The 13512-nt window shown below is 36.6% G+C and overlaps 1 protein-coding gene across 3 annotated transcripts in view; it reads right to left on the bottom strand.

Moving 5' to 3' along the window:
• Positions 1–6642, bottom strand: part of LOC136717167 (ryanodine receptor 3) — a 146951-nt gene extending 140309 nt beyond the window's left edge. For all 3 annotated transcript variants that reach the window (XM_066694653.1, XM_066694654.1, XM_066694655.1), the window contains exon 1: positions 6404–6642. In XM_066694653.1, the coding sequence (XP_066550750.1) occupies positions 6404–6451 (48 nt within the window). In that variant the 5' untranslated portion in view covers positions 6452–6642. The remainder of the gene's footprint in view (positions 1–6403) is intronic.
• Between the last annotated feature and the right edge of the window lie 6870 nt (positions 6643–13512).

Below are 13512 nucleotides of genomic sequence, written 5' to 3'. Positions count from 1 at the left end.
TTGTCTCATTATAATTCCAAAAATTACTTTGTTTGGGAAAGAGAATTGGTACAAGTCAAGCTGCATGACTAATATAAATTGTATGCTTTTAATCTGTGCTTAACACTCCTCTTTCCTTTGCGTTGACCAGACATTCATGTTACACCTCTCAGAACCTGATACTACAGTCATCTGCTCAGCTGCTGCCCCATGTGGCAAGTTATAATGAGAAACTGCTTATTAAAGGGCTAGTTCTTCAAACTGTTTATCTTATTATGCTAAAAGACCCCAAAAAAGTTAGAACACAAAGTTAGTTACGTATGAGCAGAAGTATATGTTTGTTCTTAAATTCATGTGCTTCTAAACTGTACATTGAAAACATCATATTTTAAATCAGAACATCCATGCTTGCAAGATTTTTAAAGGAAAAAGACATTTGTTAAACACTAGTAATTGTAATCAGCAGAAACAAGCAGAATTTGAAGGCTTTTATATCTCTATCAACAACTGACAAATACTCTAGAGAACCTTAATAATGCACATACTAGACGTATAAAGAGGTCATGCTGTTATGATCTTCATTTTGTTCATTTTACATTTCATTAGATATTTGCAATACAATGAATAATGCTAAAATGTCATAACTTGGTTAACGATGTATGTGGCTGATGCAATAACCTCAGTGTGCCCTCAATCCAGGGGACACTGTAGGCACGGTGGAAACATCAGCTTTTTAAAGGCTAATTTTAAACCTTGGAGTCGTCTCCAGGAATGCTCTAGGCTTCCAGGACAACATAAACTCCAAATAAGCCCATTGCGATGGCACAACAAGTCTTAAAGGTGTAGCTTATACCTGCACTTCCTCTATGACCTGTTGAATGTGTTAGTGTTTTGTGTTTAGTCACAATTTTCCTGCTCAGATTGCCTCTCTCTCTCTCTGTCTCAGTGTATTAATTTGCCAGTGAAAAAGATAGAAATAGATAGATTCAGTAAAGGCTTTCACAAAGGTTTTTCACAAAAGGACTACAGGGGAACCAAATCAACACCAAACTATACTTTGTGTGTCACTGGATGAAGTATTTTGATATAGGTGAACAGACATTAAATTTTGTTGCTACATATTACAGACTAAATTCTATAGTTGCCGATATAGTAACAAGCACATTATTTATTTTATATTAATGAAGAAGTCCAATACGTAATAAAAAACCTCAAAGATGAATTCTTGAAAAGAAGCTTGTTTGACAATGTTTGTTTAATGATAATAATTATATAATTAAGCAGTGTTGCTGGAACAAAGAGCTAGGAACCCAAGACTAACACAGAAGTGCCAAAGCCTGCTCTCTTCTTCAACCTTCCTGATGCTGTCATTGAGAAATGGCATGTTTCACTGCCAGATTTATCACCTTTACACATCGACAGCTAGGTGAAAAGGCTTTGAGGTCTTAGTATCATGTGGTAAACATTAGCCTGTTGGTTTTTAATTGATCTGCAATCTTAACACTATGCAGATATTCTTCATTCCCAAGAGTTTGGAATTACCAGTCTATTGACAAGGTTATGTATCGCAACGGAAAATGATTTGGAGCAAGTATCTAACTGGCAGCAGTTTCTCTTTTCCGAAAATCATACTTCATGGCAGTTTTGACTGGTAATGGAAGATTAATGCAATGTTAATTGTCTTTAACTACAATTTCCTGATTAGAAGTCTTTCCACCTTCAATTTAGTGACACACCTTAGTCTCAAATGTATTCAGACCCTTGATGAAGTACAACTTTAAATTGATGACTTTAGAAAAGGGCAGGACACACTACAATATTTTTCAATACAAATAAATCACAAAGTAAAAAAACTGCATGACTCTCCCTACTGTGTGCATTAATAGCATAGCTGTCAAAAATAGGTATAATTCTAAATTAATGATGTTCAAATGTATTCAGATCCCAGCATTCAGTATTTTGCAGATCCACTTTGGCGTCTATAACATGGAGGAGGTACATTCAATAGCTTTTTAATAGGTTAATCATCTTCTCAAGAGGGATATTCGAGCAGTGCTGCATGCAAAAAATCTCTCCAGCTCCTCTGGGTTGTACAGCTTAACTTGTGGACTGTTGTTTTCAGTTCAAATCACACATTTGAACTGTACACACACATTTTCATGTTAAATCAACTTTTAGATATACTACATCAAGGGTTCAATAAATCTGGAGGCTGCAACATGTTTTTATAAGGCACTATCATACAAATAAATCTTGGACACAGATTTATGCAATCTATATAATGTAAATATGCAATCTCAGGCATTTTTTCAATTAATTCCCTTTTCTTTCTTGTAATAAAATGCTTCTCTTGTATTGTCAAACATAGAAAATTTAATTAGTGTTATGAAAAACAATAGCCAATGTGAAATACAGCAATTATGTGTTCCATCTTCCATCAAAACAGGAGAGGAAATAAACCGAATATTAATGGTTTTATTTTAAAAAGGTGTTGTTAAATCGGGTTAGAATGAAAGATCAAAAACGCTCATTTGTAACATTTTTGTGTTGTACGTTTGACAGCTCTCATCAGATTAACACTGAAAATAAGCATGGTTGGAATGATTTTCAAGCGACACCTCAAATTAGAAATGTCATTTTCTCCCCTTTACTAAGTAAAGTAAGTCATTTTAATATTGCATTTTAGATGTGAACATAATACAAATAAGAATTTAAAGGCTTGGACCTCTTGCTGACAAGTAGGACCTGGAAGCACGCTGCCTGCATACTAAATTCATGGGACAATATGACATGAGTTTGGGCCTCGTTATATTGTAGTCAATATGGTTGCAATTTTTATGCTGCTATACCTAATATTAGCAAAACAAGTTATGAAATCTTACCTTAAAAGAAGAATATCATATACTTACATAATAGTATCTCATTAAAAATAATAACATATTCATTTATTTATGTACACATGCACGAATCCATTGCTTCAGGTTATGTAGTTATTAAACCTGGAGCTGAATCGACATTCATTATCAACCACCCACCTAAAACATCCAGCCCTGACATTTAATTGCTAAGTTCCTAGATACACAAAGTACAGCGATTGTCACAGGAGAAAGATGAGAGAACATAAAATGAAAGCAAAAAGAAGCATTTCAGTCTCCATGCGTCAGAGAATGTCTTAACAAAATATGTTTTTGTAACATTCCGCCAACTTGAACAGACAAAAGAAATATACTATCAATGCAGATATGTAGCCTAATAAATAAAACATGACAAATGCAGATATGTAATATATAAAACGTGACAAAGGTTGTCCTTTTGTTAATGTACTCCACAATTTGAACACTAATCCCCCAGGAGAATAAGTTAATTTATTTTAATTGTGATCCAATACACAGCAACGGCACACAAGAAAATCCAGACTAATACAAAGACATTTGTTAAAGCTTTTTGAGTCATTAAACATTTCTGTATGTGAATAATGTACATACCTTTACTAATATGATAATTTAGCAAATGCCTCATGTTTTTTTCACACTAACAAAAAATGCACTACATATAAGCTATGCGAACTTGCAAGAGTGATTATTAATGTATTCATTTAAATGGTAACTATCACGAACTGTAGCCCCATAAATCTCATATACACTTCTGCCCACAGCATTGTCGTGTTTATAGCTACACTGAAAATTGCAATGACTAAAGACGTGGTAGCAATAGACATCAAAAAAGTCAGCAACGGATTTTGGGTAGTATGAAAGACAGACGACCATGTGGATAGCAGCAGTAAACAGTTAAACACAAACTCATCATGGGGGTTAGAGAAAAACCAAGCCTACACACCATAAACTAATTCACAGTACAATACACCTTTAAAAAATATTTCTCAGTTGCTCCTATCATTAAAATTTAAATAAGTTTTCTCTGCTTTGACTCCAGGGTCGGATAGACTAGGGAACCCCCTGGATCTGGGTTCATCCATAAACTGCTGCTGTCGTCAGATAGTTAACATACCAGTGTGGAAAGGGAATCTGAAAGCCGGGAGTGTAATCAAGCACGATAAAGCACAAGACCTGCTATGAGCCATCCGTAGACAGTTTTCTGCTTGATGATAACTTATTCCTACACTTTCTGGTCTGTGGCATGGTTAATTTAAAACTGTAAGGTAAGAGGAACGAGTGAAACAAAGAGAGATATAAAATCTACATAGCAATGTATTTATACCCATTGGTAGACTAGCCAGGGCCACAGCTCTTTCTGTATGCACCTCATTTACTGCTTTAAGCATAAACTAAGGTATTGATATGTAATTAGTCTAGTAATATGTTTACAGGGGGAAGTTAAATGCTTTTAGCTCAAGAGCAAAACCGTTTAATAAATATACGTCTTAAACTGCAGAAGTGCTGGAGACAACATAGGTGTAAAAACAGATGGATTCTTCCATTAAGACCCATTTACATTCAAAGTTGTCGTAAATAAGTGTAAAGTTGTAAATAATAGGGATTAGAGGCAAAACATTCAAGTTATAAGTAATTGTAGTAACTTCTGACCACCAACCCAAAAAAAACAAACAGGTGTCTTAAAGTTGTGTAGTTTGTAAATCACTCACAGCTGTTTACACAGCCAATTTGAATAGTCAAAGCAATTTGATGTTCACAGCTGGCAGTGCGGGTTAATTGGGATGATAATAGTAGCAGATCCTCAACAACAAATACAAAATATGACACAGTATTTGTATCACCAATTTGAGTTTGGACTTTTTCTGACTCTTTTTCAAGTGTCTATGTCTACAAACCAATAACTAACAGTTTTCTATACTGATTCCCAATGAGAAATTAAAAAAAAAAAATACACTGGGAGTGCCCTGTTAATACTGCTTCATCAAGTTACTTCCAAGTGATAGATCCCAGAGGTGAACAATAAACACTGAAAGTCAAGCTCTGGTCTACTAGCGAACTCTACTGACCTACTGTACTTTGAAGAAAACCACTCAACTCACAAAAGCTAAAATGGGTTGCAGTGTTCCAGTAAGCTAAAATCAACACACAATTGACAATTATTTTTAAAAGCACAGATTTTGAATGAATTTCCCTGGTTGTTTTGTTCTTTATGGTAGCCAGCACAAATTGAGCAAACCACTGATGAATCCATGATGGACTCATGGCAGCACCCGTTCAGGTCTCTTTAACATGACATTACATTACACCCCACGCCCTTAGGAGGAAGTGCTTTTATTTGCATCATATAAGACAATGTAGTCAATGAATATGTGCTTATTCTTACAATGTAATAAATAGTGCATATACAGTAGTATTTCTGATTTAATTATCGATATCCTCTGTAGAAGTGTATTAGTATCAATGTGATAGCCAACTCAGTAAATACACTGGACAAATGCATTTGATATCAGAAGCAAATTATTCAAAAATGAAAATGCACTGGTGCTGAATTAATGACTGCATATGAGAAATGGTTTAATGACCCCCAAGGACTGCAGCCACACATGAAACAGGTACTGAATATCAGGGATGAAATGCAATGGGAGCAAACGGCCATATACAGGTAACCAAGGTTTTTTTTTAAAAAAGGAGAGGGGCCTTCTTCAATAACTCTGTAGCTGACCAGCTGCGACGGTTCTTCACTCCCAATCCAACATCCTATGGTATCATTTACAAAGATAACTACCCTGCACCACCACATCTATGTAACTAATCCGAGTCCAGAGATTAAAATAGAAACATCTTGAAGAAGCTAACGTGTGAACAGAACTTCTCCAAGTCGTCTTTGCCACGGACACCCAACGCCAGGCCTCCACAGGACAGACTGATTACAGAAAGCGCTGGTAAATACCCCTTGTCAAATTAACAGCAATAAAGACAACACCTTTAGTCATTTGAAACAGTCCTCATCATCATATATAACACCTGCACTGATTCCGTCGCCCATTAAACTCGGAGAACAAAGCTTCAAGATACAAAATTGTGCCTTCAACTTTTTGCGCCCATTACTGCTTTAATCAATCGACCTTGCACCCCAAGTTAAGTTTAATGTTCTTAAATGCAATCAGCACATGCACACCAAAAGGGAAATTAAAATAAAAGGCATACAAAATAGCATTATGGTTGAAGTAAGTTACGATTTCAGTTCATGCGCACATTTGTGATCCAACTTCCAGCTCAAGCACAATGGCACTGAACAATGCGCCGAACAAGAGGCACCACTGTGCCAGTCAAGACGCAAATGGACATCTCAGTCAATGCCACCATGGACGGGAAGCACGCATCCTGCAACAGCACCTCTGCTATTCACGCACCGGCAGGAGATGCTTCAACACTGGCTGTAGCGGGCTTTGCGGATTACGACGCTGCCCTGGCTTCGAAAAAGACGAATAAGAGTAAACCCCCTTTTATAAATGACAGCTATTACTTACAGTCCTTAAGAACTGGATTTCATCCTCCCCTTCGCCACCTTCAGCCATGGCCGTTGAGGAGCCTGCTCAGACTCGGGTAGCCTCCACTGTGAGCACACAGCTCGGCGCTGCAGCTCCTCTCCTGTGGATATTAGCATAGAGCTAATCCACAGCCATATAGGGGAGCCGGGCAGAGCCGGGCAGAGCCACTGCACTGCAGCCTGTCACTCAGCTCCCTCGGTGCCGATCCCCAGAGACCCCTGCACAGGCTAGCTCCAGCGCCCGGGGAAGCCCTGGCTGAGGAAAAGCGTGCACGGAAATGAAGCGCTCTGCTGCCGTCCAAATACAGACCGGGGTTGGAGTCTTGACGTCACCAGTGGCGTTTATTAGTTCAAAACTGTCTAAAAATAACAGCTGAGCTTTGAAGCACGTATTTGTGTTGGAAAGTTAATACTTTCATAGTGAAAATGGGTTAATGATATGTTTCTACGCAAATACATAGAACACAGCTCTCTGACGTCCCCGTGTTAGATTTTATGTGATGCAGTAAGTCATGTGCACAAATGCCTTACTGCATCAAAGCTAAGAAATAGCCAAAATGGAAATAAATGCATCCAAAACGTATTGAATACACAACTTTGCAATAGCATGCTGAAGTCAAAAGCAGCGCTTTCCATTTATGGGTTTATGACGAATATATTACCATAAAGCTGCAGGGAGAGACTATTATGATCATGAGCATCAATTGGTGACTCTGAGGAGGTGGTCATGACATTGGGATTATACAGGGTTTTTTTGGGACCTTGCAGTTGAGGCTTGCTATGAACAATACTTGGTATATTGCTAGAAACCCAACAAGATCAATCTTTTATCTTTAAACACTGTACTGCACAGTGCAGGCTTTGACCTTGACTTTTAGATGTCCTTTAAATTCTATAGTTGTGTATATTATGTAAAACAAATAAACAGGTTGCAAGGTTAATTACCCAAATACCCATCACAGTGTGCAAGAATAGGTTAAACCTGAGGACTGTAATCTATAGGGGTTGCATAGGCATTTTTCAATCATTCATGGCAAAGGACCTAGAAACTATGCATTGTGAACAATTAATCAAAATAATCGATTGATGGAACCAGAGCAATGTTTTACACTGTCATCTATTTAAATGGGTGACCTCAGTTCAACCTTAAGAGCAAATGTCAGGGGATTAAGGTGCTCAGACTTAAAGAGACAACAGTCCACTCAAACCACAAGGTCATAAGCATAATCAACATAGTAGGACCAGAAACCAAAATGAAAAGAAAACAACAAATTGTTTAACCAAAACCTGGAGGCAATTATTTTCGCAATAAGTCTTGTGTGCCCGTGCTGAAACTGGAAGCAAGATTCGTTTTTAGTGGGTTCTTGAATTATTAGGCTACTAAAAGTGCACAATGGACCCAATGGCCTTTTCTTCATATGATATGTGTACTTTATTATATTTGTAGGTGACAGAAACCTCCAAATATAAACACATGGGAGGTCTGTGGCCATAACAGTCATATGTCACCACTACTCCAATGAGTTGCCCTTTAAATGATCTCTAACCTGTCATACCCAAGAACTGTTAATGGTCAAATAAAATGACATTTGTAATTACAATAATGGCACCAACAATAAACCGAGAATCAGTACATGGTAAACACTCATTTGCATATTTTACCTGGGCGGTAGAACAGAACAGTAGTATAAAATATAAAATAAAATGTTAAGAACAATTATTGTAGTATTTTATTTCTTTCTGTTCCATGCGGGCCCTACTTTTCTGCTGCATAGATCTCACTTCATGGCCAGAGCTGCTTCTTAAGTACACTATTAAAATTTGCAATTTCATAAAGAAAAAAAAAAAAAAGCAATATTGTCAGCTTTTCTTTTGAATTTCCCCAGGGTCTTTCTCAGATTATTGAGAACCAACTCCTTCTATGTAACGTGAGATACACACACCCCTGAATGGGCTGCTGTAACTGAAGGTTGGTGAAGAAAACATACTCAAACAATAATTCTTGCTTCCTGTGGCCAAATTAATTCTAACGCTGGTTAGGATTTACTAGATTTTATTTGCATGGTGCAAAACAGTTTTCTTTTAGATAAATTAAAAGTTCTCAGCAACAGGCTTTGTTTGGTTCTCTACAAAGTTAAACATGATAAAAGGAGGAGAAAGGAAAGACATGCTGATGACCAAGTCGATGCAAACAGCAGTAGCGACTGGGAATATGGAACTGGAAACTGGAAACTCTAGTGGAAATAAACTCCTGATTTCTGCATCAATAAACAGATTTGCTCAAAAGGATGAGTCAGGGACTTACGTATAAGTGCAGATAATTACAGCATTAATAAATGCATGTGGTTTGGTAAAGCAAAAAGAAAAGATGTCCACAAGGCATTTTCTGCAACCTTGCAGAGACCAGTTGTAGTGCATTTAACTCTGCAAAGTATAAATTATGAAATACTGTATTTCATATTTCATTATGAAAGTGCCAGAAATGCATATTGCATGCTGCATTCTGTTTATTTCCTTGTTAATTTTTCTATAAGGTCTCCAGGGGGTACCAAGACTTGTTTGTAAAAGTGCATTTAGCCATTTTGTGTTCATAATTCTGTAAAGAATGTGGTCTATAACATGCAGCATTGCAGTTTTAACTCAACAGCAGTACTGATATGTACTGTATTGAATTGTAGTATTTTTTTGTTGCAATTCAGTAAAACTATTGATTGAGAATATATTGCATTGCAGTTCTACGTTCTATGTAATAAAAAATGTATTATTGCTGAGATTCTACAAATTGCATTGATCGATTTGTAGTTTTAACTTAGTGGAGGCAGTGATTTCACATTGTATTGCACTGAAATAAGTATTCTATGGCCACAGATCTCTACTACCAATCTGAAGTGAGCTTATTCCACTATCTAACATGGGCCCAGAATCACCTGTTATTCAGCTGAAGTAACACAATTACTAGAATCATCAGAAGTCAGCAGGGAACTTCCCTCATCACTCATTAGGCACTTCTGTCACTCAGCTGGCTCCAGAAGGACTGGGCGGTGCAGGTGCAAGCTGTGCTTATTTCACATTGAGAAGTTTGTTTACCCCAGTCTGTTCAATACAGCAAGAAAATAAAAAAGTGTACATTATCATTACCCCAGAGCAAGCTTTCATAAAAGTATAGTAGGTGCTTGTTTAGCTTTTAAGGCACACACAATGGATTGCAATGTTTACATTTAAAACTGAATTCAAACATCCTTTTTACAAATACACAGGAATCTCAAAATATTTAAATGTGCTGGAAATTAATGCCCAGGCAATGAGATAAACAACACACTAAATCTCATTCATTTTACTTCCCTACAGAGAATATTTGGATACTGTCATTATATCTTATACATCATGTTTTTCACAGAAGTGAATAAACAGCAAATACATAAACCTACCTCACACAAGTGTTCTGCTGCCCTCTTGTGGAAACCGGATTAAAACGTATCCTCTCTGCAGTAAAGTGTTTCTTCTTGGCCAACAATTAAAAAAACATTTATGGCAGAACACTGAGGAACAAAGGGACACTGCTGTACATGTTTAAAACTAGAAATATATACCGATTGATAATCAGCTGAAACCAATAATTAAGCATTCACCAAAAGCTTTGTAGGCAATTTTGACAGAATTAAAGTATTTTATTATAATTTCCACAGCATACTGCCACAGGGAAAACTTTTACAATTTTAAGATATTTAAACTATAGCAAAACAGGCATACATAACAGATATGCATTGAAAATAACAGCAACAAATTCAGTGAAGGCCAATTATTCAAGCAGTGTGAGATCACAGAAACTGCAATGACATTTGTCTTTAGCTATGGGATCAGTTCCTTTAGGGTCAGGACAACACATATACATACATAATTCAAGTTATATAAGGGCTATAATTATCTATTCTCAACTCAAGGATGTTCTCATATGCCTTGGAATTGTGTTTGCACTGAAGAATTAACATCCTAAAGAAATTGGTTTAGAAGGAACAGAGGAGAAGCGTAGAAATCTTCACACCTGCACTCCTCTTTTACCAGACTGAACAATGTCGAACACTTCTCTCATTTCAAAGCAATTTAACCTTGGAAAACAGTATCGCAGCAGAACACACTGTGATCACACCCTACAGCAAGACAGCAGGGCTCCACTTCCCAGAACGCACTGCCAGCTTTCCCGACGTCACGCTGTCTCTCAACAGCACAAGTGGGAAACTGAAGGAGATGAGATTTGCATTTACACAACAAACACAAAGAGCATTAACCCCCGCAGTTGGGATCTTGAATGAACCAAAGGATAAATCCAAAAGTGTGGCTGCAAATTCTTCATGATTTTTTCCTGTCCAACAAAAAGGTGACAACTTAAAACAAAGTCTCATAAACAGCCAGAGATGCAAATATGCCGAGCAAAGGGAGCACTACCATTGAAACGTCTGTTTCAAGGAGACATCATTTAAAAATAATTTTCTTGCATGATGATTTATAGCACATACAGTGGCTCTCAAAAGTATTCACCCCCCTTGGACTTTTCCACATAACATTGAGTTACAACGTGAAACCAGAATGGATGTAAATCAGGAGTTTTTGCCACTGATCAACACAGAAAATGTGGATCTATTATCCATGGCTCTACTGACCAATGTTAAAATCAAAAAAGCATTCTGGGCATAGTATTGTAGGAAAGGAAAAAAAAAAAAAAAAAAAGAATCCAACCTTCTGAATAACTCTGCCCTCTAGTGGCACACATCAAGAACCGCATTACACCAAGGGTGAAAATTTTGCAATCAAATGATTAGCTCAGTCATTACAATATGGAAACCTGCAGGGGCCTTCAAAAGTGTATTCATGGATATATTTCAGTTAACAATGTTGCGGAAAATAAGTGAAACCATTTTGAGTACTGACAGAGTAAAACCAAGACCTTTGTTTGTCTTTTAAAAAGTGCATTCCCTGCACTGTTAACTGCAAAATAGGCACGTCTCCACACCAGGCTATAATTAGCCAGACATGTATTTCAGAGTGAATCCAATAATAATAAAATATACAACTCTGTGTTAACAAGTGATTCAATCCCATTAGAAGAAGTGGTTACATGTCATTTGAGATTCTGGCAGGACTATATCCATAAAAACTGTTTTTATTGGCTTGCTTCACCACGGATGCAGCAGGGAGCAATGAACAGTAAGCAGTCCTGTCAGTCATGGTGAACAACAACTGGGTTTTAAAAAGACACATGTAAAATGTATTTTAAAACAAAAATACAAATTGTAATGATCTGGTGTGTTAGGCATTAAGTTACAAAATTACAGTAACCAGGCTAGATTCCCTTTTAGAACAAAATATTGATGATCCTAAAACAAAGATCCATAAATCTGCTCCTTTTTCTCAAGATGAGTCTGCTATTAAATCAATAGTATACCGTGCAAAAATAAATCCCCATCACAGAGATGTATTTTTCCCCTCACTCCTACCTTCCCTGTTGGCAGCCGCAGCCTGCAGTTTTCCATTTCCTAATTACTTGCCTTTGCCAAGTGATCACGAGGAGTAAATCCACTCACCCCAGAATGGCAGCCAATAGCTTTCTCTGTTGAAGCGCAATCAACTTCTTGCACTTTGACTTTTGTTTTTCTCTCTAATGTATACTGTCTTAATATCCTTTGTAACTGTAGGTGGGTTTGTGTGTTGCCTAAATGCATATTGCAAGGTTAATGGATCAGAAATATCTAGAGGGGAAAAAACTGCAACAAAACAACTGACAAATAATTTTAAAGAAAAACTAATGCTCATCAGTCTCATCAATGTATAATTTTCTAATCAAGTAACCTCACTTGTACTCCTCAAAGATTTGGGAAAGATGAAGTATGAATTATGAATAACAGTTGCTTGTTTCTATAGAAATTAGTTTAAGGCTGTTGACTACCTTTTTATTAATGTAAATACAAAACCATCAATCAATATTTAAAGTAAGTCCAGTTATTGCTCTATTTCAGCATTGCTTCAGTCCTCACTAGATGGCAACATTCAGCACTACGAATATGCATTTCAATTACGTTTCCTTTGTTTCTGAATACAAGTATAACTTCAAATCAATCTCAAACACTAACACACAATGTAATACATATCGTAGCTATCAAGCACAGAAGTAGGTTTTGCAAAATTAGGGAGTTCAAAAACAAATATATATATATATATAAATAGTTATTTGCACAGTAAACATATTGGCATAATGAAATGCAGGTAGATACATAGGCAGACAACAGGAGAAATAAGATAACATAAATGCATCGGTAGTATTGACCAGATATTTTTAGTTGGACTTAAAAAGCATGGCTCTTGTGAGTCGAATTTAAATAATAAAGGCAAGAACATTATCCCAGTTAAAGCACCTGCTGCTACTGCAAAGAAAAAAATCATTAAGGATGCATTTATTCCTTCACATCCAGTCTGTTTTTAGACACCTGCTGCAGCAAGGGATATGCACAGCTAATCAAGTCATCTTTAATAGGTATACATTAAGTGACACACACAGCAACACATTAATATAATAGCATGTGTTTGCAGTTTTCAAGAGATAGATTGAAGCACCCTAGGCAAGCATGTTGTCCAATTACAAATCATAATGAAACATCAGGATTTATTACAGTTTTTATCAAAATGTTTTCTTATGACTATGTTAACTATGTTGTGGAGTGAACTACAATACACAGCGTTAGCCTAATAAGCACACAACACAACCCAGATACACTGATATTCTAACACGATAATAGAAAAGCTTGACTTGTTCCATCCTCAAATTGAATTCAATTATAGTGAAACAACAGCAATGCTTTGTTTTACTGTAATAGAGACAGCATCTATAATTATTCTCCAGTTACAAATCTGCAGGATAATGCAGTCTCTCAATGACAAACCAGGACACTTATTACTCACCATTTTAATTATGACATTTGGTTAACTTCACAATTTAAACTCTCTCTTGAAAGAACAACGCAATAGAAGTCACAGAGTGTGAATTGTCAAGGTTTGATTTGATCTGATTTGTTCACCTTTTGCCAAAACAGAACTGAA

Source organism: Amia ocellicauda, chromosome 21 (assembly GCF_036373705.1).
Source record: "Amia ocellicauda isolate fAmiCal2 chromosome 21, fAmiCal2.hap1, whole genome shotgun sequence".
Taxonomy (NCBI): Eukaryota; Metazoa; Chordata; class Actinopteri; order Amiiformes; family Amiidae; genus Amia; species Amia ocellicauda.
This window is presented reverse-complemented; position numbering and strand designations above follow the sequence as displayed.